At 32.1% G+C, this 27,972-nt stretch overlaps 1 protein-coding gene across 1 annotated transcript in view; it reads right to left on the bottom strand.

The window, feature by feature from the left end:
• LOC127711826 (uncharacterized) overlaps positions 1 to 27,972 on the bottom strand; it is a 197,330-nt gene that overhangs the window by 94,090 nt on the left and 75,268 nt on the right. The window contains exons 3-7 of the mRNA XM_052217980.1: positions 27,175 to 27,239; positions 24,759 to 25,067; positions 19,464 to 19,524; positions 10,884 to 10,987; positions 9,038 to 9,085 (exon numbers count right to left, since the gene is read on the bottom strand). Of these exons, the coding sequence (XP_052073940.1) occupies positions 9,038 to 9,085; positions 10,884 to 10,987; positions 19,464 to 19,524; positions 24,759 to 25,067; positions 27,175 to 27,226 (574 nt within the window). The 5' untranslated portion in view covers positions 27,227 to 27,239. The remainder of the gene's footprint in view (positions 1 to 9,037; positions 9,086 to 10,883; positions 10,988 to 19,463; positions 19,525 to 24,758; positions 25,068 to 27,174; positions 27,240 to 27,972) is intronic.

Raw genomic sequence — 27,972 nt, 5'->3', positions numbered from 1 at the left:
TGGATTTGTAGAAAAACATGAATAAGGGCAGAAACCTGTTAATATTGGATCACCTATAAGTCTTTGGTAAACCATAATACATTTGTCATCACTCATGTTTCAATGGGTCTGTAAACATGATAAAAATGGGAGACATCAGAAATGATAATCCAGGAACAATTTTTTCAAAATTCTAAACATGCTTAACTTTAATTTTGAGGCCCTATATAGCTTGCTGTTCGGTGTGAGACAAGGCTCTGTGTTGAAGACTGTACTTTGACCTATAATGGTTTACTTTTTCAAAATTTTTGACTTGGATGGAAAGTTGTCTCATTGGCAATCATACCACATCTTCTTATTCTATTAACTGACCCAATTTTATTGCCAACTGATTGTTTGTTGCTTTTGTATATAAATCAAACTTGGGTTTCACATCTAAACTTGTTTACATTGTGTTACATCATCATATATGGCTAGGCCTGTTAAAGGTTTTTCATTATCATGACTATGTGGTACTGATTTTGCTCATTGTTGAAGGATGTGCAGTTACTAACAATTACATCACTTGGTCTACACATGCTACAGTTGATAGTTGTCTCATTGAAAATCATATCACATCTCCTTATTCTGGTTATTGTACATTCATGACATTATACATGTTATACAAGACTACAATATTATCATGATTATCAAATGAATAATAACAATTGTTAATAGTTGTCCGACTTTTGTTAACAAAAAGCAGCTATAATCAACATGGTAGACATGATCAATGTTGATGTAACAAGAGTGAGTGTGCACACGCTGAAATGTCAAATCTGCTTTGCCTACATGTAAAAATGAATTTATGTTGAATGTAAAAAATGTAATACATGTATGAAGGTTTTACTACATGTACAAGTATTATATAAACTTTCCATTATCAATTACTTTTGAAAATGAAGTCATGGTCAAATTAACCATGCCAGACAGATGTTCACCCTACAAACTGACATTCCATACCCAAAATTTAGTGGTTTATAGTATCTGTAAAAATAAGAGTCAACATCCAAACCATGAAAACTAAACATTGCCCAATGAAACATGAAAATGAGGTCATGGTCAGATTTAAAACCTCCCAATCAAACTTGTACAACTTACAAAAATATCCAACATTTCTCCAATACAACAAAAATTGTGATCCTATACATGTCATACATGTACATGTACATGTAGTTTATAGCATCTGAGATACATTGGGAAATAGACCAAACCACAAAAACTAAACATTGTTCAATGAACCATGACATTTTCATTGAGGTCTGATGCAAGTCTTGCAGTCAGATATATTCACCTTACAATCATTTCATACACCAAATATAGTTGATTTACCATTCCTACTGCTTGTAGTATCTGAGAAACAAACTTGACAAAGTAACTGAAATAACCTTAATCACTGATCCATGAAATGAAGTCAAGGTCAGGTTAACCTTGCCTGACAGACAATGAGACATGTAGACCTTTCAAGATACCTATATATTTATACCATATAAATTTATCCAATTACTCATTATACATCCTATACATGTACATGTAAGAGAGTATTTCACTGTATGACTGGTTAAACAGTAATATTTTTTTCAAACAGTCAGTGAACCATGAAAACAAGGTAAAGTGCAACGGACAAGTTACTAACAGAAACTTCATAACATAAAGAAGTATCCAGGTCTTTAAGCTTCTAAAATGTACCTCGTGAAGCTTTATACAAATAGGTTACGCTGTAGCCGCTGCCAGATTGTAATACCTATTTCTTGCATACTTCAACTTTTGTTGCAGGCGGGACAATAAAATTATACTGTGAAGTACATGTAACATGATTTATTTGTTTAATATGCTTGGGCACTAATTTAGATTTTTATTTAATTCTAACTCAGACTTAAAGTACAGCAAGCAGTCATTTGACACTAAACCATGCTAAACAATTGTGACGGACTACGAGAGACCCTCATGGGTGGTTAAAGTCTTTTTACACACCCTGGTGGTAGTTAACAATTGCAATGCCAACATAAACTTCAGATGCCATATACATTTTGTACATGCACTGTTTTGTAAATTTCACTGAAACTAGAAATTCACATTATCCAAATTGTTATTACATTTGTATATTAAAATGACTGATTATCCACTAAAGTATTCATGAATTCAGATATGATGCTCTATTATTATTAATATTCACTGAAACTATAAATTTTCATTAATCCAAATGGCTATTTCAAATGAATAATTATCCAAGGTATTCATGGAATTCAGATACAATGTATGATTGCACTATTAATATGCACTGAAACTATGAAATCTTGTTATTCCAAATTCATTATTGATATACCAAATGAATAATTATCATGATTATCCAAGTTATTTAGTCATCCAGTACTGTGGTCCTCCTTTAATACAATTTGTAAGTTTCATATTTGTACAATGCACAATTTTTTTCTTGTCCAATTTAATCCTAACATCACAAGTCATCATCATCATGGAATAATGCTGCAAGTGCTATTCATTATTTCCAAAAACAATAAATAACTAGCACAAAATAATGAATTAATCCACTATTTCACAATTTGCAGCTATAAGAGTGACTCAGTGACATCTATATTTCCTATGCATCAAAGTATACATGTAGCAGGCTTCATATTCCAAGTGGGAATCATGCTCAAGCCAATATGAATCTACAAAAAAAAATATACATTGAGACTAAAGTACAGTAAAATTTTAACTAACATAATACTATATACATTGTACGGTACTTAGAAGAAAGTCAATTACAATAACTGTATTAACCTGCTAGTTTTCATCTAGATTAAAACTAGCAATCCTCATTTGATTGACAAAAAATTTCAAGGACTTATACAATTAAATTTTGAAGTCCCTATTTTAAAAAAAGATTAATAAATCTTTTTAGGGGGTCTAAATTCTATATATGATTTTGTCTTTTTTCCTACATTAATGATTTTTTATGTGTGACTGTGTACTTTCATTGAAGGGTTACTGTCTTATTGAGGCTCACACCATACTTTATTTCATCAATTCTTTAAAGTCAGACATCATGGACATAGTTATTCCTCATGTTAATATGAAATAGATTGATACTACAGAGAAAAGTTTAAAGAATGAACAAAATAATTAAATAAATAAATGCACTGTTACTATATAGACATGATAGATGCTATTGACTTTCCCTTTGTCAAGTGCATATAATGAATAAACCTCTGTGATGTAAATGTAGAATCTTTGTCCTAAGGTTAATCAGGATAATATATATACTGTTCCAAGGCTTAACCCTCCCTGTTAATGTTTTAAATCCTTGAGCTCAGACAACACTTTCTTTATTTTATTTTAGTTATTTACCCAATTTTACTTTGATAAATCAATACTCAGATAACTTTTAAAATATGCATTTTTTGTATCAAAATTAATATTATATCCTGCTGTTTCATATTTTTCTTAAATTATAATTTATTTTGAAAAAATTATCAAAATTCTGAAGAGGACAATTATAATTTGTGAACATCATTATAAAATCATCTTCAATATATACCCATGACAGTTTAAAATTCCTCCCCAAGGCAATAAACTATTTTGTGTCTTAATCTGTATATTAGCTATAGCATGTATATAAGAATTCCTGATTATTACCTATCCAGTTAACATCCTGATTATTACCTATTTTAATGTCACATTTGCATGGTCATGAATACATGTTCAGTAAATACATATATATTTTAATTATTTTTTATTTTGAATTTGAATAAAAGGTATTTTTAAACTAAATTATTAGACATACAATGCAGTTAACACAGTAAATTTTATGACAACTTACTAGATAATAGAATATCTATAAAAAAATATTTTGAGCTTCATAAAATACTTTAAAAAAGTTTATACCATGGTTAGATAAAAAAAAAATGCTTACAGATAGATTTTTTTGTTCTGTTTTCCCCACAAATTGAATGTTAAACATAAAATAATTATGTATAAAAGGCAAAAAATCTGCAGTCAGATGTGAATGCACATGATGAAAGGAGATGTGGGATATAATTATATATCAATGATGCATCAACCAAACAGTAAGGCAACAATAAAGTAACCAAAACCCAATTTAACACACAAATTTGACTCATGAATAGAAAGTCCTTTAATCATTTTAATGGTGGACCATTGAATGTTACTACTAGATAACATTTATGGCATAAATGAATTTTGACTAACCATGCTACAGGGCACAATTTATATAAAAATTTCACATTAAAATATATAGTTTAGGTTCAAAGTATTTACAAATGTATAGTGATTTAATAGTCTATGTTAAATCTAAAAAGAATATAATTATGATGCAAACTTTGCTCTTTTAATATGTTTTTTATTTCTTTTTAACTTAAAACCATGTACATGTAGCAATTAACATGATGAAATATTTATAGATATTTTATTCATTGTAATTATTCATTTTGAGAAAAGATGCAACAACCTCCACAACCCTTGTTCAATATGAATCCTTAAGTACATGATGAAACAATTACTAATTGAATTATCACATTTTGTTTATCAACTGTGTTTAAATGGCAACTGTAATGACTCTGTGCATGGTTTCAGGAACATTAATTTAATAATATTGTTTTATTTTGATGATTAATGTTATTTTGAACCATCTAATACATATTCACTTTCAATGCCTAATATATTATCAAATGTATTCATGTTTTGTTGTCCATGATTTGGGAATTATTTAGAAATTGAATGAAAATGCATACTTGCTAAATAAATCACCAAAATTAACAATTTTCATAAAATTTTATGGTCATATCATATGTTTTCGTACACTGTCATATTAATTTGTACTATGCATGTTTTTTCAATAGAAATTGTGACGTCAAAATGCATTCTTAATAGAACGAAAACTATCAGCTGATAAAGCAAAACCAGGGAAATACTTGTAATCCAGAATTAGTAACACAATTATATGGATATGTACATGTAAAGATTGGTTGGTTGTTGGTTAGAAAAAGTCCAATGACAAGTATTTCATGCAAATTTAAGACCAGAGAAACTTAACAATACATTAACATACAATATGTACAGGATGCATAGGTCCTGTTAAAGGCCATCCCACACAACAAAACTTAACCAATGCCCCACATGTTAGAGTTTAACAGTAAGACGGTGAAGACCAAGAGTAACCTTTTTTTATTCCCTTGACCTTGTCACCCTTGGGGTGATGTATGCAAAGTAAAAAATAAGGGATTAAATGACATACACATGATAAAAGGGGGTGGGGGAATGCTGTCATACATGAATTTCAATGATGCACAACTTTTCCAAGCCCAAATCCTAACTTTGCCTTGAAACATGCAACTATGCACGAGTGTGGTGATATAGATCGTCGATTCATAGCCTGTCTGTAGGAAGAACAAATGTGCATATTTTCCCTTCAAAATCTTGGATCCATGATTATTCGATAGACATGCTTTAAAATATTGTTCATTTCTACTCACCGATTGTAATTTCCAGCTCAGTAGTTTCCTGTGTAAAATATAGTTTGCCGACCTGCAGGTCCAGTTTGCTGACAAGAAAATAAAGAGGGTAAATCGTTCACGGTGAAGAATTGTTTTCCGTTTTTAATGAAACTTGACAGATTTAATTAAGTATTTTTTTTTATCATCGGAAATATCCCTCATGGATAGTAATTCAAATTAAAACTGTTTTATTATGCTGTACAATATTGGTAACTTAGTCATAGTCTTTAAATTTACTTCAGGTACACCGACGGTACATTTTCTATTCCTCAGAATTTATCAAAACCTTTTCAAATATAAATTTGAATGAATTCATTAGCATCTTCTGCAATAATATTAAAACTCCATTTTTAAACGTAGGCTTCTGGTATGTAAAATCAGTTATGAACGAATCAGAATAGATAAAATAAAAAGTAAAGATACCTAAAGGAAAGTCAAACGCACATGTCAAAAATGAACGAACAATGCTATGGCAATAAACGGAAAACGACAAAAGACAAACAACGATCGCAAAATAAATAAATAAAAAACAAAACAAGTCAACAACCGCACAATAGATAATAAAAGTATAAATTATGGGCTATTTCACAACTATATCAAATCTTGAGAGCCGGGTGAAACATATTTTTTTTTACACTGAGTTGCTACCGTGACGCTTAAATATTTGTCGACTGCAACAACCTATGAAATGTTTGTTTTAAACATTTAACGACTGTAGCAACCTTTTAAAATTTGTAATAAACATTTTATGACTGTAACAACCTTTAAAAAGTTGTAACAAACATTTTACAACTGTCCCAACTCTAAATACGTTGTAACAAACATTTTTTGACTGCATCAACGTCTAAAAAGTTGACACAAACAAATTTCAACCGTCCCAACTATTAAAAGGTTGGGACAAACATTAAACAACTGCCACAACTTTTGGAAAGACTGTAATAAATAGGATTTGACTGTGACAACCCCGTAAAACACTGCAACAGTCCTTAAATGATTGTTGATAACCTTTTTTGATGTTCACAACCCATAAAAGTGTTGGGACAGACATTAATCAACTGTATCAGTTTTTTTGACAGTCATCTTCAGTCTTCCACAGACTAAGATAGTCGTACAACGACTGTTACTGGTATGGACAGTTGTTTTTTCGTCCAGTAGTGTTTGAAGGAAAGAGGATTTTTGAATTTAGGTAATATTTGCTTCACAGTCTTGACCTAAAGTTGCTTACATTTTGTTTATAGGACCTAGTTGTATTTTTACACCAAGAGCACCATGTTGACTGATGGTTACCAAAAAAAAAAAAGAGTCCGTGACATCAAAAAAGGAATGTAATTTATCAAGAAAAAAAACCAACGTACCAAACAATCGATGGTTTCGGAGATTTGATGTGCTTTTTATACAATAACATAAACGATACTAATTGTACGGCACCAGATGCGTATTTCGACAATTAATGTCTCTTTAGTGAGACTAGAGACCCAAACTATTTGTAAATTCATTACTAAATACAAACGTTGGAAAGCTGACCCAACCAAAACGACGTAAAGGATAACAAAATTCGGAAAGGAATTAAAGCTTTGCATAAATTAACCTTTATTTTGGAAGAATGCATTCAACAATATTTCAAAATATAAAGGAGATAAATGCATTATTTTTTCGATTTTGGTGGAAACATTGATAAGAAATCCAACATGAGCAAGCTTGGAATATCGTATAAAATGGAATACTGGGAAACTGTCAAACATTTACAATTCATATTTTTTATTGTTATTATTTATTCTACAGAACGAAACGCCTTTTCCTACCAAGATAGTACAGAAGAGGGGATAAATGGCGAAATTGAATAAAAAAAATTTTAAGCGTACATGATGACGTTCATCCTACAAACATACGGCATGCACTTTAAATAAGTAGTAGATGGTTACATTGCAAGTATGGGATCAAAACAGAGGAGGTAACTCACCTACTAGAGTTGCAGGCGGCACGGTATAAGTTAGTATTGAAGTGATACACTTTGACTATAAATTTTTCGTTTTTGGATTATGTTACTGCTGTAGAATTTAAGTTTTTTTTATATGATCAGCCATAATGTGGTAAAGAAGGTCTTAAAAAAAGGCTTCCCTTTACTGTATGAAGACATTCCATAATTCAAAATATGTTTGCTTTAATATTCTGATTTTGGTTTTTTTTATATACAGCAGGACAATTATGAACCAAATTACCATACCAGCTAGTAATGAAATTACGTTCTATAAAACATGTATTTTCTTGGCAAGATGGTCTGTAGGAGGAGAAGGGATTTTATGAATGTAGGTTACAAATGCTTTACAGTCATGACCTAATGTAGCTTGCATTTACATTTTGAATCTAGTGGAAAAGTCGATAAATGTCTCATTGACATTTCGACAACAATTTCCTTGTTTTCATGTTGATGATTTTTTCCCCATAGACATCTCTAATTGGATCTAAATTGGCATTTCATCAATATTTGTTTTCTAAGGAATACTTATAGAAGCTAGGTATATGTTTATTAGACACACAACGACCAATAACAAAACAACCCATTTCTAAGTTAGCATACCATTTGATCATAAGTGTTTCTTGTTTCTCGTTTTTTATATAGATTAGACCGCTGGTTTTCCCGTTTGAATGATTTTATACTAGTCATTTTTTGGGCCCTTTATAGCTTGCTGTTCCTATAATGATTTACTTTTACAAATTGTGACTTGATGGAGAGTTGTCTCATTGGCACTTATACCACATCTTCTTATATCTACAAACAGTCTTCAATATAATATCTATGAGCTATACTAAGTTTTTTCTACTTCACCTTTCCATAGCAATGTAACCAATGAAAGCTGAAGGGATGTCTTCCTTTTTTTAACTTTACTGATTATAATAACCAGTGAATTTTTAAACTAGTGGCATTGAATTAGTAGAGAGTGTATTATTATACGTTTTACATCATTATCAAGGCTTGAATAGATGTTCATCTTCATTAAAAGAAACATAACAGTACATTGAAACCTTTGGTCTCATTAAGCAGGTGGTCTTTTAACACATGTCTAATCGATATGAAATGCACTACATAGGGAGCTTAGATTACTGTTTTATGAGATAGGTTTCAGCTTACTATAGGTTTGACCGTATTTGTAATTACAAACTGTTGTACTTCAAAAAGGTATTCCAGGTAAGAAATAGCTTCTTTTACCTTGATTGACTTAAAACATTCAACATTTGGTCACATATTATCACATTTGTAGTTTTAAACTGGCTTTATTAGTTCAAAGCTTATCATAAGTTAAGAAATAATATTGTGTGAAATAAAGTCAACGGAAATGTTCTGTTTTTAACAAGAGTTCATGGATAGCTTTTATAATTTTGATTCCTTAAGATTTTTAAACAACAGAGCGAGATGATATATGTGTACAAAGAAGATCTTTTACAAGGGTAATCACAACACATTTATAGCCAAAGGCATAACTTATCTTTCATTGAAGAGTTTTTACCTTCGTCCGTTGTCGACACGCCTTCATATGTGTAATTTTTCGTTGTACCTAAAAACATTAAAAACACTTAACAGATATGCATTAAGGCACATTAATCATGTCATATATGCAGGATTTTACATTCATAAAATAAAATGTAGATAATGTATAAATAATCTAACAGATTAATTTCACCCTGTACTATGTTGACTGATACGTTGCATTTGTCATAAAAGTATACCGGGTCTGTTTTTTTAACAAAGATTTAATGTATGCTTTCATAGCTAACACTTGTTGTCATAGTTCCGTTCCCTTTTATCCATTGAATCGTCATCATATTGGACCGATCACTGTTTTTTTTAATCGACATGTGTAAAATGACGCTTCGATTAACTGGCACAATATAGCCTGCCGTTGTGATTGCCGGGGTTTCAAATTGATGCAATATTGCTGTTTACACTGGACTTTAATCATTCAATTATTTAAGGTGAATAAACACATATCATGTATTTGAACCCCTGATGTCAAACAAGTAATCACAATCACACCTGTACTCAATTCATTCAGTTGATCGTTTACGTTCAATGACACAAGTTGTGTATTTGAAACCCAAAAGTCAAACATGCAAAACTACCAAAGCTGTTCTATTATGCATGTTTTAACCAGCAACCATGGGAATAAATCCAAAAAGTTGCTTCTTTCGAAAATTCTTAATCAAATTTTTACAGAGCACTACTTGATTAAATTTTCGATTTAATAAATAGAGAGACAAAAGATACTAAAGGAATATTTAAATTCATGTCGAAAACAAACTGAAATTGCAATGGCAAAAAGAAAAAAAACGAAACACCTGGGAGGATATAAGGTGTTCCGGAAGGGAAAGCAGATCCTGCTACACATGTGGCACCTGTCTTGTTGTTCAAGTTAGCACAAATACGGTGATTAGTCTTATTTGGTAGGTCATACTCAAGGTATATATATGACAGGATTGTGGTAACGATAATTGGAACATATCCGTCGTCAAATGCGAAACGGATATTCCATAACGGTCAACTAATTCGTGAGAGCGAATGTAAGGGATGATTTAATTCACCACTTGGATTGTTTGGTTAAGTAGAAAACATATTAACCATGGACGTTTAAGTAGCAGTCTTGAGTAAATTTTGTTCTACGGTTCGATCGAATTAATTGTAATGTCCGGATCAATTGAACCAAATGATCTTGAAACAATAAAACAAAAAGATCTTTTGATTAGATTAATATGAACCCAAATTTTAGTTTAAATTAATGAAATAAGTTAACCATATTAAATGTACTGTGTGAACAGTCGAACCTGTAAATATGTACGAACATGGCTCAACTTTGTCAAAGCTCAGTAGCGTCAATTACACTGCAGGGTTTAATGTAATTCAATGAATCTGTTTAGTTACAAACGAGCCGTTTAAGAAATTCAAATCATTACAAAATTTTAAATACTACATTTGATTCAGTTAAATCAGTTTGCTATGTACATTCCATTGACACAATCTAATAAATGAAATTCAGCTCTAAATTAAATCAATTAATCAAACTATCATGTACCATGTGTACGGATCAAGTGAATATAATTAGTCATTTGAACCTGGTAGCATAAATGGTTAGGAACAGCCTCATTAAACATTCCTACTGAGCTAACCTCAATTGAGTCTACTTGGCTATTTAAACTTCAAAATATGACACAGAAATGATAAGTTTAACAGCCAGAGTTCCATTGGGGAAATTGTATCAGTTGCATGTAAGGTATCAAAACAGAATGTGTTTGTTTCACATCGATATTTTTTACTCAAAATGCCATTTAAAATCCTGTAGAATTGAATATTAAAAGTACCTCCACTGTTTCTTTTTTTCTTTTGTGTATAAAAGTGAAAAACTAACAGACCAACTGCCAGTACCACTGCTACTAGAACGACAACTCCAACTATAATACCAGCACTGAAATTTAAACAAAATCATGATTATGTAGAATGAATGGACAATTCTAAAGGTAAAATGAACATTGATCTCTGTCTTTGATTCCAAATAAACTGATCAAATGTGTACTGAGTTGAAAGCCTAACATTAATCCCCATACCACTTTATTCAAGAGGAATCGTGAACAAGAAACAATTCGAATACCCTTATGTATAGAGGCAATAGAAAGTAACAAAAAGGGTACAGAGATTAAATGCTTGAAAAAAGCGTTTAAATACAATACACGATGTCCTAACAAATATATAGGTTTCGTATTGAAACGGACATGCATATTGTCCATTCATTGTCACCACGGAATATATATACCGAATTAGGTTCGATTTGACATCGTTTCATTAACTTTATGAAAAGCCCAAAAAGTAGAGCTAGCTTTAAAAAGTCCCGACATAACAAAATTTAAAAAAATAATTCAAACAAGAAAACAACGACCTTAACTAGTCTGAGAAACAACCAATTACAGACATACATCAGAGACAGGTACCAACGAAACTCATCCATTTACATGCCCTTATCTTTAAACAGACACATACATAATGTAGAGGGTTGTACCCTTTACAAAGACAGTGGTGTAACAGTACAACTTCAAAACAGACTATGCAAACATGTTGATAAAGACATTTCATAGACTTGTTTAATTCCCCATTTTGTTCGTCAAATATCCGTACTTAGTCAGGAATGTGACAGTTGTTTTCAATAAAGGCAACAGTAGTATACCGCTGTTCGAAACTCATAAATCGATAGAGATAAAAACAAATCCGGGTTACAAACTAAAACTGAGAAACTATTTCAAGTCGCTCCGTCAATAAAATTCATATATTTTTGAAAGACTGGAATAATTTAACAATATTTAGATTTTCTATTTCAGGTGTCAAATAACGGGTCCTAGCATACATCCTATACTCAATGCATTGCTTTTAATATAAGTTGAACTGCTTACAGCTTTACTGTTTTAAATCATTTTCATATTTTTTATAACATGTCATGAAAATGACTTGATAATTGCTAAGTATTCTTTAAACATCGATCTCACAACGCTTCAATGAAGAGGAAAAGATTTGTACTACCCGACTAAGAAGCTCAGTAAGATCATTGTTATCAGTGGGATGGTTAATAAGTTATGGTATTGTATGATCATTTTGCCATGTACAAAACTGAAAAGAGCATCAATAGTTTATTTCGGTTTAACACCAAATCCACCATAGAACCATGCAATCTGTCAATGAGAGGTACCACAGGCAACATCCCCCGATTTTTATGAAAAATTGTACAAAGGGTCATTATGAGATAAAAATCAATCATGTAAAATATTTTTTTGAAAAGGTTTCTATTTATAGACCTATAGCGCCATCTATAACCGAAGAGTATTTTTGCCATATTATCATGATAAAAGGTTATAAAATTGAGATTTCTGAAACTTGAATAAAACTTATTTTTCTGGGGTTTTTTTTGGAAGGATTATGAAATATGATGTTTTTTCTTCAAAATAATCTATTTATTAAACTTTTAAGATTGGTAACCAACCCTCCCCCATAACACAAAATATGACCATTTGACCTATTTTGAATAATCTGCAATATTGCATGTTTTAAAAAATTGTTTTCTATCAATATACGAAACAAAACATAGAAATTACAACTGCATGTTGATATTGGGATATTATTTTATTTATGACAGGTTTTTCTTGCTAGGCTCTTTATTGATGTTACCATGGCAACCGTTTTATTACGCCTCAGTTTTTAGATTCTAAGTAACCAAATTTGAGAAAAATGAAACATCAGGGAGTGAAAATGAGAAATTTTTCAGATAAAAATATTACACCTATGCTATTTAGTGGAGACATATGATAAGAAGTTACCACAATAGACAAATGCATCTACCATTGACTAATAATACCACTCTTCTGGGTCCCTGTTTTCTGAACTTTAAATAAATTGATACGTTTCCTCAAGATGTTGGCATAAATATTGTAATAACCTATTCATTGTCCTTTTTCCACGAATTGTTCACATTTCTACAAAACAAAATGCTGCTAGGACCAAATCTTTATTTCAAAAAGGAAGGTTGTTACTCTATTTGCTGTTTTAGTTTTCAGCTAAATCGCATTAGCTCTTCAATTTAGGAGATTACCATAGCAAAATAACATCAGACAAATTAGGAGGGAAGCAGAGGATGAGTGAAAAATGTTTGTTTTCTAAGTTTAATGCTGTGGATTGTGGGTTTTCTAACTTTTACAACGATACCAAACAATTTTACAAGCTTAATGAATGTGAAAAGAACACTGATGCCCATCTTAGATCACTACATTCAAATAATCTGAACTCAGACGTTTCTGAATCAACACTAATTTTATCTCTTGTCGGAGCCGTTTTCAATTATAGTTGTGACTATAACATATGTCAAGCCCACAGAGACACTTTAGGTATCTATTGGCAAATATCTAACAGAAATGACTGTAAGCATCCACTGCATGGTTCATCCCAACGAAAGGCTGATAGAGGAATTTCATTGAAGCGCTCAGTTGAGATTTTCCTTTTTTGGGGAGAGCATGTGCCCATTGGATCAGGTATGTTATATTTTGGATAGATACAAAAATAAAACATTTGGGGATCCACTCTATATGCATTGTAGCCTATAAAGAAATGGGCCATTCCACTAAAAATCCGAACAAAACAGGGGGGTGTTATATTTTCTGAGTGTTATCAAGTCATAGCATTGTTTATATCTAAGGGATACCCACTTTGTTTTTCTGTGAGTCTTTTGTCTATATATATATGTAAAAATGAGGGCTAAGTGTCATATTTGGTATCTGAGGGACAGAAATGTTGCAAGAAAATTGCATGAGGGGGGTTGAAAAATGCTAAGCTGGTCAGTTACATGTAGGCCACCCAAATGATTTCAATAAATGGTGGATCCCCACGGAGGCAGTCTTGACCATTACCAAACTATCATGTTTTTTGGCAACGGCTAAACCACCATTAAAGCAAAAAAAACATGTTCCCCATTTTATTCTTTATAAAATAATTAAATCTCTTTGTCTACCTAAATTCATCTACCTTATTTTTTATGAAGCAGCACACTAATTTCTTTTATGAGAGTATAAACAGATGTGGTGCTAGTATGGGTCGCTTTTTCAACTCGTCAAATATATGAATGGGTTGAAAATATCAGACAAAATATATGACTAGACCCAAAAATTTAGAACAAAATGTATGACTGGGCTAGAAATTTCAGACAAATATATGACCGGGTCGAAATTTTTGACTAAATATATGGTTAGATAACATATTTTTATGCAAAATATATATGAATGGGTCAGATTTTTAGTCTTGGGCTACAGACAATATATGAATGTGTTTTTCAAATTCCAGAGACACACCTGTACCAACTTTTTAACAAAGTGCCCCCCCCCCCCCCACCCCCGTGGTTAGCATAATTTGTTTTCATGCTACAATGGATTGGTGAGATCAATTATTATTTTTTTTAGACTTATTGAGGCCAACATTGAACAAATATGTGTTTCCTCTTACAAATCTTCAAATGATTTAACTAACAAACAAGACCAATACTCAAAAAAGAATTATTCATGTTAACTTAACATGCACATAAAAAGTCATTCTTTTTAATTTACAGGTATATGCAGAGGCTGCAGAGAAGACCACAGCAAAGAATTATCGAATTCACATTTTGTGATGAAGACAATGAAGAGTCAAACATAGAAGATTGTATGTAAACAAATCATTTGACATTTTGTTCATATAAAAAAAAATCAGTTATTTTGATGAGCAAACAATGATCATGTTGTATTATAGAGTGATGTTCAGGTTGCATTTAAAACTTCTTTATGCAAGTCATTGACCATGCGAAGCACAATGTAGGAGTTAATTTTTTTCTAAATAGCGGCAAACTTTTCATATTTTAAAACAAATTTAATTTATACACCAAATCACTAAATGCAATACAAAAAGACATTTAGTGCTTACCACATGTACTTCAATGGAACAGGAATAACCCACTTACAGACGGCCAGATCTGGATGACCCCCCCCCCCCCCCCCCCCCCCCAAAAGAGCAATCAAACCTAAGGGCACAGCACATGTCCAGATTATGAGATATCTTTTTTAGAATAATAGGTTTAACAATGCAAGGGCAATCCAATGACGTAAATACTCCTGATTTAGGACAGGAGCACAAATGTGGTTTTATTAGGATCCATTCTCTTTATTGCATTTTAAACATACAGTTAATTCAAAAAATATTGCATGCTTTTATTATTGTGATTTTGAAATGCAATATGGTTATCTCCATACTAATGAACCTCGGACTCACTAAGCATGTACTGTAAATCGTGTAATTGATGTTATGAAATTTTACTCATTGTCCAATCAAATTTGGCGTTACATTAAAAGTTGCATTAGAATATGTTTTTACTACTTTTTAGATGTACCACAAGCAAAGAAAATATGCCTCTCAAGCGAAGTTGTGTGTTGACTTTCTGTGACAGATGGTTACTGTCTTCAATATGAAAATTGCACAACATGGAAGTAGATTTAATTTTGTATTGTGTATAATCAGGGGCGGATGCAGACACTTTACATGTACACCTGCCAATGATACCATAGACCAAATATCAGTGGCCTATCATGAACAGTTTCTGAGAAACTGACCTAATCACAAAACTTTGATAAAAGCTTACGCCGTGGCCGAGGCCGGAAAAGCAATCCCTATGTCTCGCTTTCCGCGACTTTCGTCGCAGGCGAAACAAAAACTAAAAACAAATGAGAAACGCGGACCCCAAAAAAAATGGGATCAGTACTCCAGAAACAATTTTCACTTTTTGGTCCTATTGTTTTATGGCAGGCATTTGTCAGGATGGTGCATTTTTGCTTCATAAGCAATGGTCAGGCGACTTGTCTCATAAATTTTGTTTTATTTTTTGTTATCAGGAGGACACAGAAGCTATGAACAGCATTAGATTTGCCTGTCCGGAGCCTGGATGCCAAAGGGTTTTGTTTCGATAAATGGTCTTGAAAGGCACATTTTAAAAGGATCCCATCAATATGTTAAACCAGCAGGAACACATGTTGTAAATCAAATGTGGGTTGACAAATGCAATAATATCGGAAGTGAATACTATGATCTGTGATTGACCAATCTGTTATCTCAGGCTCTGAAGATGATTCTGTTGTTGAAGGATGGGCTTTGAAGAAAACTCGAAAAATTGTTCGCTTTTCTCCCAAAATTAAAATCTTTCTGAAAAACATTTATGATGAGGGTGAAAGAACAGGGAAAGGCCCCTACTATGACGATCTTTGTGACAGGTTGAGGAAACAACGAACAGAAAATGGAACCAAAATGTTTTCCCCTGATGAATGGCTATCTGTTAGTCAAATTAAAAGTTTGTTTGCAGGTTTTGCATCTAAACAACATTCAAGAAGGAATAAACCCCCATGCTCCACATGTTGTAGCTCTTGAAGTTGAAGTAAATGACGTTGAATTGAGAAATGTATTGTCTGAAATTGAAAACTCGGAGATACTAGAGAATATGTCCCATGTCAACAGAACTTGACCCATTTTATGCAGATACATGTAATTGAAAGTGTTTGTAGCAGATCATGGACTTTATATGAATACACTATAATGAATTGTCTCCCTTTAATGTTATTATAAGTGATTACTTGTCTTTTAAAATATTCAGAATCAACTGACAAATTGAAGTCAAACTTGTTCACAATTTTCCTTAAATATCATATCAAATTTGGCTGTACAAATCATTAAAAATGAAGGATAATGAAAGACGGTCCTTGCTTTCCAAAAGTCTCAACTTGCCAGGTGGTGCATTCAGCCTCTAGTTAGAAAAAAAGAATCTAAGTTATTACCATGGCCTTAGATAAAAACTTTTAAAAATAAATTAGGCATCGTCCTTTGATGGTGTATGTTTTGTACAAAATTATATCAAAATTAAATCATTTATCGTCAAATTTTCCTTTTGAAAATATACAAAATATCAATTACTGTTGTCTTAAAGTAAGTTGTGACCTTGACTTTTTACCTTTAAGGCTACTACAGAGCCTGAAACTGATAGGAGCCTGATTCCTCTTGTTGGTTAGGTGCATGTTTGTACCATATATTTAATGAAAACTTGATTTGTTTTAAGGTGCTGTTATATGAAAAACTTTTTAAAAAAAAATTGCTATTATCTGTATATATTGTGACCGGGACCTTTGATCTACAGAGCCAACTTTCAATCAATTTCTTTTCTCCTCATTCCTTTGGGTGTTTGTTGATTTAGTTTCATGAAAATTCAAAGATGTGTTTCTTTGTTTTCATCTGTAAATGATATTGTGACTTAGGAACAACCAGATGCCAGCTTGTATACATAATTTTGTTAACAGGGGTAAACCTATTTGCCCCTTCCATATTCATATCTTATGTTGATAGAATATCTTTTTAATAAAATTTCAATAATTTTTCAACATAATTGACCTTAAGAGCTCCAGTTTTAATGTTACTTATTCATGTGCAAAAATCACAAATTTTCATCATTTTCATGTCTCTGCCAGACACATAAGAATATGAGTGCCCACCAATTTGATTCTTAAATTAGTTTGTACTATACTTCAACTTTGCAGTGTGGTATGATTTTTTCAATTGTCAGTGGTAGATGAGATTTTGTATATGTTTTAAAATGTGTAATTTTCATTAAAAAAAAATACGGGAAAATTGAATATGATTATCTCCCTTTGCCAGGCAAAACTAAAAAATTTGATTTTGCTTATAATTGTGTAAAATGTTTATTTTACCATCAAACTTACTGTCAATAAAAGTTTAAATAGTAAGAATTATACTTTGTTGCATTTTTTCCATCTCAATGTTGTCACAAAATTGAAGAAATTCATTTTTCTGAGCCGAAAATCTGGTTCCCTGTATAGAATACTGCATTACTCATTACAGAGATAAGGTCCAGAGGAAATATTTTGTGTGAAGTCTTGTACTAATATGGTGTTTATATTCACAAAGTTTTGTGAAGATTTGAAGACCCCCCATGTGTCACTTAATACATAATTTTATGGTGGATTGGGTGTTAAATTATCAAATCAATGTCTTCCGCAAAACAATCTAATATTGCCTGACGAATTTAAACGAGTACAGTAAATATCAATGATACACTACGGATAACAATTTTTTTATAGTAATTATTTGATATATGGCAAGAAGGAAATCATAACTGTTATATCAGGCTAGATTTTTCTACATTGTACATAATTGCCAAACTGACAGTAACTGAAAGTGCAATTTTAAATAGCGGTCCCATTGCAGCTAACTACCTGTCCAAAATGTCAAAAAATATTTTATAATTAATACAACTTTTATTGCAGTTTCTATTGTTATCACTAGTAAATCAAGTTAAGTCTTAAACGGTCATTTTTTATCTTAAGATCGTCTGCAAAATCAGAATCTCAAAACGATAAGACTTTATTAATATTTTAAGTAACAGTTAAGATAAGTTCTTGTCTTAAACTCAGTACTTTTCAAAATTTTGCTTGCAGTCATTCATAAATGCAGTTTAGACAATTCAGTGTGGTATTTTTTTGTAAATAACAGCTACTGAACGTATCTAAATTGAATTCAAGCGAATTGTCTCAGCCAAATTAAATTTGCCGCAATGGATAAGTCTGAAAAATAACTGAAACACTGAACATAACTTAAAGATTCATTGTTGAATCTTTTAAGAGCTATTCAGATCAAAATGACCGTGTCATTTCAAAATATGTTTACTAGTGTTTACAAATGGTTTGAATATTTTTTTATGAAGCATTTAGGAGCAGCTACGTCCATTAATTCATACGGCATAGTATGTGAAACTCGGAATTCTGAATTAAAAAAAAAGATCAGGTTTCCTTAAAAAAAATAAATCTTCATGTGACGATCTTTGAAGAACAAATTATGACAGTTGTTGTCCATTCGTTTGATGTGTTTGAGCTTTTTATTTTGCCATTTGATTAGGGACTTTCCGTTTTGAATTTTCCCCAGAGTTCGGTATTTTTGTGATTTTACTGTTTTTAAATAAACCATCGAATGCATCATGTCAGAGCTTTTCCGTTCAAAAAATATATATTCTAAACAAAGGACATATTTATATTATTTGAGAAGGGCTGGATATCCTGCTACTATTTGCATTTTTATATTGGGATGGTCCATGGTACAAAGTTTTAAAAACATCTAATGAAAAATATATGAGGAGAAAATTGCGTCCAATAGCTTTATAGCAGCTAGTATTATTATAGAGAAAACGAATATGTACATCCGAGTTAACACATTATGATCTGTAAAGAAGTTTGATTTGAAGAATTACTCAAAATTTAATTCGGAAAGATATTTTTCCAAGGGTATTTTTTTTAATTGTCCTAAACAAATAAATAAATATATTCATAACTTACACTTGACCTTCAGAAATCCTATCATTACCAGTATTAACATTTGGTTGTGCAGTACTCATGTCTGAAATAGAGAATAAGTATAGCATGTATAAAACGTAATTTGTTCGTTTTTTTCATCCACAGACTACATATAATAACATTAACACATGTTAAATACGTGTCAGATCTAATTGTCAAGAGCAATTAGTGGACAACAAACATAAATTGTTCAAGGAATGAATTGGGGTCGTTGATAATCCAAAGATAAAGTGGCCACATTTTTCGCTCAGTTTTTAAACCTTTTTTCAATAGATTCCCGTTTGAATGGGTTTACACTAGTAATTTTTGGGGCCCTTTATAGCTTGCTGTTCGGTGTGAGCCAAAGCTCCGTGTTGAAGACCGTATTTTGACAAATAATGGTTTACTTTCATAAATTTTGACTTGGATAGAGAGTTTTCTCATTGGCACTCATACCACATCTTCTTATATCTTTATCAATGAAGTTTGTTCACATGATGATTTTGACATTTTTACATATTATGCCTGTTTGTTTTGTTCACACATCGTTGTCAATATAATGGAATTTTATGCAACTGTCATACATGTGAGAGGTTTAGCTTGCTATAAAACCAGGTTTGATCAACCATTTTCTACATAAGAAAATGCCGGTACCAAGTCAGGAATATGACATTTGATTATCATTCGTTTGATGTGTTTGAACTTTTGATTTTGCCATTAGACTACGGACTTTCCGTTTTGAATATTCCTCGGAGTTCGGTATTTTTGTTATTTCATTTTTTTGCACACTAACCATATGACGACGAAAGACAAGTCATATTATCAGTTTGCAAAGTATAAATTTGTACTTTTAATCAATAAGATCAATCTCAGTGCTAATGAACATGATTGAGCCATTTTATTAGCAATTTTGAATACAGAGCTATTCTTTTTTACCCCAACATGTTGATACGGTTGTGTAAAGTAGAACTGTTATGTCTTCGGTACACATAACGCAAAGATACGACTTGCTTGTTGATTCAGTACCTTAAAGACAGTATTTTCCATACGTAATGAACAATACCATCTCGCTATCATGTTTCATTAAATAATACAATATATCTATAATATTTGAGTAAACAATACCATCTATCTTTCATGTTTAGTATACAACATCATCTGTCTATCAGGCTTGAGTAACCAATATCACTTTCTATCATGTTTGAGTAACTATACCATATATATAAAATCAACGTATAATTTTAACACGCTATTTAGTATAAGAATACCAAAATGTTAAAAAATATTTACAATGCGATAAATATAAACGCAATATTTTGCTAGACAGAGAAGTTAATTCCAACTTTAAAACAGTGAACTCAATTTATGCATGTAACACCTGTGGCATTCGGTAACAATGGACAAATTTAAATAAATATCGATCATAGTGCATATAAAGGCGAAAGTAGTATACCGCTGTTCAATAGTCATAAATCGATTAACCGAAAACAAATCCGGGTTACAAACCAAACCCGAGGGAAGCATATCAAAATATAAGAGGAAAACAACGGAACAACATGCACTCACTGAACTGCGACAAACAAGAGGACAATTTCAAACAAGAAAGACAAAGAATACATTTATCATGTGGCATCGTTCTCCATATCACTGAAATACTGACCAATGGACCTTGAAAACTTACCTTACTTCAACAGATTTCGTCAACTTGATAAATAATCTTGAATTACTTCCAAGTTATTTATTAAGCACCAATATTTACTGTACAGTGGGCTGTAAAAGTTTCTTATTTACAAAGGTTTCAACCGATATATTTTTTTGGTAGAAGCACTCCCGATGACGCTAGTGTTTTCATTGCATTGTAAATATTTTTACATTTTAATATTTGATGCAAAATAGTGTTTTAGAATTGCATTGTCAGGCAAATTTCAATTTCATTTATTATGAAAGATTGTATTAATCTGTTTACTGATCAAACCACACTCAAAAGGATATGTATGTTAATGTTTTTTATTTATAGCCATTACACTATATAGCTACTGTTTCGGGTTAGGGTGAAGGTTGGCGCCAGTCAAAACGTTTAAACCCGCTGCATTTGTATGCTCCTGTCCTAAGTCCGGAGCCTGTTGTTCATTGGTTGTCGTTTAATGAAGTGGTTCTTAAGTGTTACTTGTTTCTCGTTTTTTGTATAGACTAGACCGTTGGTTTTTCTTGTTTGAATTGTTTTAGAATAGTCATTTTCGGGCGCTTGTTAGCTTGCTGTTCGATGGGAGCCAAAGCTCCGTTTTGAAGGCCGTACTCTGACCTATAATTGTTTACTTTTTACACATTGTGACTTGGATAGAGAGTTGTCTCATTGGCACTCTTACCATATCTTCTTATTTCTATGTATATATAGAGAGAGATATATAACATGTATAAAAAGTAAAATCACAAAAATACCGAACTCCGAGGAAAACTCAAAACGGAAAGTCAGTAATCAAACGGCAAAACCAAACGCTCAAACACACCAAACGAATGGACAACAACTGTCACATTCCTGACTTGATATAGGCATTCTCTCAGATAATGGTGGATTAAATCTGGTTTTATAGCTAGCCAAACCTCTCACTTGTATAACAGTCGCATCAAATTCCATTATATTGACAACGATGTGTGAACAAAACAAACAGACATAATAGGTAAAAATGTCAAAATAGGGGTACAGCAGTCAACATTGTTTTATAATCTTAATCACTATAAAAAAACAAACAATATGTCACAAATAAGCACAAAAAGGTATATAGACAAAGCACAATAGCAAAAATGAAAGACAAGAATACAATAATTTACAATAGCACAACAACACATTGACGGGATGTATAAGTACGGAGCCACGTCATATGTACCAAAGAAACACAAAAAGGTATATAGACAAAGCACATTAGCAAAAATTAAAGACAACAATACAAAAATAATCAAAGAACAATAACACAATGACGGGATGTATAAGTACAAGGCCACGTGATATGTATAAAAAAAACACAAAAGGGCATATAGACAAAGCATAAGCAAAAATGAAAGACAAGAATACAAAAATTATCATATATATATAAGTCTTAAGATTTGCGCCAATCTTAAGACTTTTAAAATATTTTCCTTATCTGTGCAGTATCGCCGAATCTTGACGGTCCTGTATAAATAACATTTGATGGTTGGCCCTTTTTACAGATTTATACATGTTATATATATCATGTTTGAGATAATAACACCATTTTGTATTATTGTTTGAGTAAATAATAACATCCAGCTCTCATGTTTTTGTTTAAAATACCATATATCACCCTCAATTCAAAATCACGCTCAATGAAAATGTCACAATCAGGAATAAGACACAAATATTAAAATTTTAAATCAGACGATTAGACTGGTATCTAAACATCAAATACCGCGAAATTATTGCGCTAGGGAGTTGTGACATCTACACATCGTGTTGGTCAACCAATTCGTAACGGTGACCGAAACACTTATGAAGTGTCGATTACAGTCGTTCTTTCTCATAATATAAAAAAGAAGATTAGGCATGATTGCCAATGAGACAACTCTTCACAAGAGGCCAAATGACACAAAAATTAACAACTATAAGTCACCGTATGGCCTTTACAATGAGCAAAGCCCATACCGCATAGTCAGCTATAAAAGGCCCAGAAATGAAAAATGTAAAACAATTCAAACAAGAATAAATCTGTTTGAGCAGCTTTTGTGTTAAAAGCACACCCTGTTAATGAATGCCGTACAAAGTGAACATGCACAAACGTATCGTATGGACTGTGATATGTAAATACCATCAGAGGAGCAGAGGGTATATTATTACTGAGAAATGGGAAATTCACAATTGGAAAGTTGAAAACAGTACGTTTGTCATATATATTCTAGTTTGAAGTCGTCAATCTTAGTCAATATCGACATTCGGAATGTTTTTAAAGTTTATTAATTCAGTATAAAGATGGGAGAATTGCATTGGTTATTTTATGTTAACACCAAAGGAGAGAAGAAAGGGTTTGTGATTTTCTAAAATCTCCTCTTTAGTGAATAATGTATGGATATGTGTGAGATTCCCGGTTTAACTGTGAAGACCAAAGATCTTTATTGAGACATTTCAAATAAAAATTTTTGTAAACAATATCATATATCTATCATGTTTTAGTTAACAAAACAATTTATTTATGATTGAGCAATAAAATTGAGAATGGAAATGGGGAATGTGTCAAAGAGACAACAACCCGACCATAGAGCAGACAACAGCCGAAGGCCATCAATGGGTCTTCAATGCAGCGAGAAACTCCCGCACCCGACGGCGTCCTTCAGCTGGCCCCTAAACGTATATTCCTATTGTATCGCAAGTATCGCAAGTATGTAATAGAAAGTCCCCTTTCTGGATGGTTAACACTTAGATCGTTAACATACAAAGTTTTTCGAACATGTTTACTAAATGCAATTTAAATGTTGAGAGTTGGTCAAATAGTGTACCTCGCAGGCAAACAGAAGTAACAGGTTAGGCCATATGGTTTCTTGTTTTCAAATGTCAAAGTATGATTGGATTCAACAAAACGACGCTGGTGAAAACTTAACTACTTATTATGGATACGCTACCAATAACAGCAAATAAGCTAACACGTTTATCGTTCTTTGATATTAGATTTATTTAGTTATTTTCCTGAACTGATTTGGTTCATGTTCGTTTATGTATTTTTTTTTCTTTGATTATGAGAGGGGCTTGAGGATCTACAAATATTGTCTGACCATGCAAAATGTGCACGTGCCTGTCTCACAGCAAAGTCTAAGCATTGCTTTCTTTTAAAATATAGAAACGTCTTTTATAAAAAACGATAGAAACGTTTTGTAGGGTGCTGATAGCAAAACTTTGATATTTTTTTAACTTATTTACTCAGTTGTTAGCTTGACTTGTTAAATATACATAATATTATTAAATACCGTACGTTAACATCTCTGGAATTTGTAAATATACTTTTTTTAAATGTTGTTAGTTTGCATCTCTCACAGACTCTATCTATAAATTCCCGTATGCCTTTCATTTATTTGTGTCGTTGGATTGTTGTTGCATTGTATACTCGAAGTTTCGGTTTATTCTGTATTAATACCTTTTACAACAAATAAGATGTGTCTAAATGGCACTCATACCACATCTTCTTATATCTATTTAGTAGAAGTATTGTCTCATCAATGTTGATTCACATTGATATTTATTTCGAGTTACACATTATTTGGTCTTAACTATATCTATTCATTATGTTAACTTACATTTGAAAACATCCTCCGCGAGTAAATATTTTTGTTCACCTAATGTTACACCATACAGGCAGGAATACGACACATTAAGATCGTTTTTAGTCAGGTTTTGGATAATTAAGGTGTATCCATCTTTCTCAACCTTTCCATCATACTTTTTATTAGGTCGTCCTGTTTTGACATCTATAAACAGTGTGCGTTGATGTGGAGTCCACCTATCCCATCCAGCATCTTTGGGACAGCAGTTTGGAACATTGCAAAATAAAGTCACGTTTTGTCCATAATCTGTAACTTTTCCAACAACCGTCCATTCCAAAACACCTAAACATTTGTAAGTATAATTTTCTTTAATGATATGGGGTTATACTGATAATAACAACAAAAGGATACACTCAGCAATTAGCCGAGTTACAGTGTAAGAACGGGGCATTAATCTTTTTTAATGGTAAACGTAGATAATATTGCACTTATGTTCTTTCTATTCCCACAAACAAAAGCATGGCACTTCAGTGACATGGTTAACCTTCTGCACTGTTGGATTGTTAACGGTCAATGAACATTGTAACTGAGGCCAGGTCACTTATGTCAGGTGTTTGTGTAAACGTAGTTCCATGAGAGTAGTTGGCCTTATTCTAAATATTTTAGATGACCACTTAAACGTTATATTGAGCTTAGGCCAATATGAAAATGTCAGTAGGACATCATCATTTCAACCAAATCACATGGTATAATACTAACATCATATGCAAGTATCCATTCTGGTGGCCCTACGGAGACTAGCATTAAAAAAACTGTTCCTTTACTTTCTGTTTTGTCAAGTACGTGTAAAGTTTTTGTGTCATAAATAAATGCACAATTTCACATTTTTTCATTGAATTGACACATTTTATCGTTCGTTCTGAGCAGAGGAGTTTGCTGGTACTTCCTTGCACTCTTTTGTGGTCATAGTATAATTGAGTATGGGCATGGTCAGAAAAAAGACTTACGAAATAAATACAAATTTTAAACAAAATAGTTCCTACGCATAGCTGCAATTTTGTCAATACGTAAATTATTAAGGTAATTTTCAATGATGATATCGGATATGTTCCTTATGTCGTAACTACAATACCCTTCCCTTTTCACGAATGTGACTTACCGAATTAGACTATTTACCGGATTTGTAATAACATAAGCAACTCGACGGATGCCACATGTGAAGCAGGATCTGCTTACCCTTCCGGAGCACCTGAGATCACCCCCAGTTTTTGGTGGGGTTCGTGTTGCTTAGTCTTTAGTTTTCTATGTTGTGTCATCTGTACTATTATTTGTCTGTTTGTCTTTTTATTTTTGGCCATGACGTTGTCAGTTTGTTTTCGATCTATGAGTTTGACTGTCCCTCTGGTATCTTTCGTCCCTCTTTCAAAGGAAAGTTAAAGGACTTGGGATCACAGTACAATCCTTGTTGAAAGTTTCTTTCGATAATATGAAAAAACTAATTTTAATTGCAGGTCATATGGGTCCTGCTGCTCAAATCAGGAGTACTTGTGTTTTGTACTATAACATGAACTGACTGTTACTTTGGTCTAAATACCAAACAGTAATGAATTTTTGAAACTGCAGACCTTAACATGGAAAGCACTAGGGCTCAGAATAAATAACGTTACTCCTTATGAACTGTTTTATTTCCACTGACCAACACCACGCGTGCCAATGGTTGAACCGGTTCTGTCTACCCTTCTGATGTACTTAGGGACTTTCTGTTTTGAATTTTCCTCGGAGTTTAGTAATTTTGTTATTTTTTTTTTAATATCATCCCCTGTTTTGATTGTGTTCTTGTTGCTCAGTAATTTCTTTTCTGTGTAGTGTTTCACTGTTCTTCCCTTCGTGTCTTCTGCTTTTTTCATGTCATATATTTTCTAACGATAACTGAGCTATGATGTACTAACGTATTTGATTATTAGTCTATGATAATGAAACTGATATGCCGTCTATACAATATTTATAATGCGCAAACATTTTTTTTCCTACCACGTTAACTAACATATATCTTTATATGTCCAGTGGTTATTCAACTGTTGGTTTATCTTAAGCAATTAGCACTGCAGTTGTTCACACAACAAATTATGACACTGTGTTCGATTTCAGTCTCATTTAAGACTAATTTGTTGATATTACTCTTCACGCAGAAAAGTACCACACCTGACATCTGACAAATACACGGAAAGAAATACTAGCAGTTGGATGTTTTCCTTCAGATTTGTTATGACTATTCCTCATGGTTATGGAAGAGCTTATTAACCTCATTGAATTTGTGTGTATCCAAAACCATGAAAAGAGAATTCATTTTTTTATATTTATTCAAAACATTTGGTGATCTATTTAAGATTTGCCTTACATTGATTCCTGACAATTTTGTATAATATATAAACAATTATGATATAGCTACCTTTAATTTCATGACATTTAATTAGAATCAGCAATGGTAGTAAATACTTCATATCTAACAAATGTCTGAAAAATACAATAAATAAAACTATTAATAGAGAATACACAAGGCATGATGTTGTTTAAGTCAGTACTACCTCAAATCTTGCTTTTGAGTAAATATATCTATCGTATGAAATGTAGCCCAACAAAAATGTATAATAAACATACTGAACTCCAATGCACAGGGGAAGTCCATAAAACCGACAAAATCAAACGCAATCAATCAACGGAACAAGTGAAAAACAACTGCCATAAATTTGACTTGTTACGGGCATTATTCAAAGAATCAACGTCATTTTAAGCCGGGGAGCATGTAAAATAATGAAAGGAGTACAGCCAGTAACCCAATAAACGACCTTTAAAGGAGAATCATTAAAACTTCAATTGTTCGTGTAAATTTAACAGTGTATGTTTTACTAAATGTGTCATCTTTGAAAATTATAATTAGAAAGAATGTATAGCTGCTTCATATATCATTTATATAAATGATATATATAAATAAATAAACGCCTAAAAAGTGTACAAAACAACACCATTAATAAAAAAAGGAAACATTAAATGTAATTATCCATAAATATTTCGTATAACAGATATCCTTCATCAGTATGATTATGATGTAAAATGAATCATATCAATCTATTCTGATAAAACTATAACAATCTTGAAATTTATACAATAAAACAGTTAAAACCGAACACAGAGACGCGTGTATAATTCTAAAATTACGTAGATTATATAGCTATTTACAACAGACACT

The sequence above is a fragment of the Mytilus californianus genome, unplaced genomic scaffold (assembly GCF_021869535.1).
Source record: "Mytilus californianus isolate M0D057914Y unplaced genomic scaffold, xbMytCali1.0.p SCAF_8, whole genome shotgun sequence".
Classification (NCBI taxonomy): domain Eukaryota; kingdom Metazoa; phylum Mollusca; class Bivalvia; order Mytilida; family Mytilidae; genus Mytilus; species Mytilus californianus.
The sequence above is the reverse complement of the archived record's forward strand: the minus strand, read 5'-3'. Positions and strand labels throughout refer to the sequence as shown.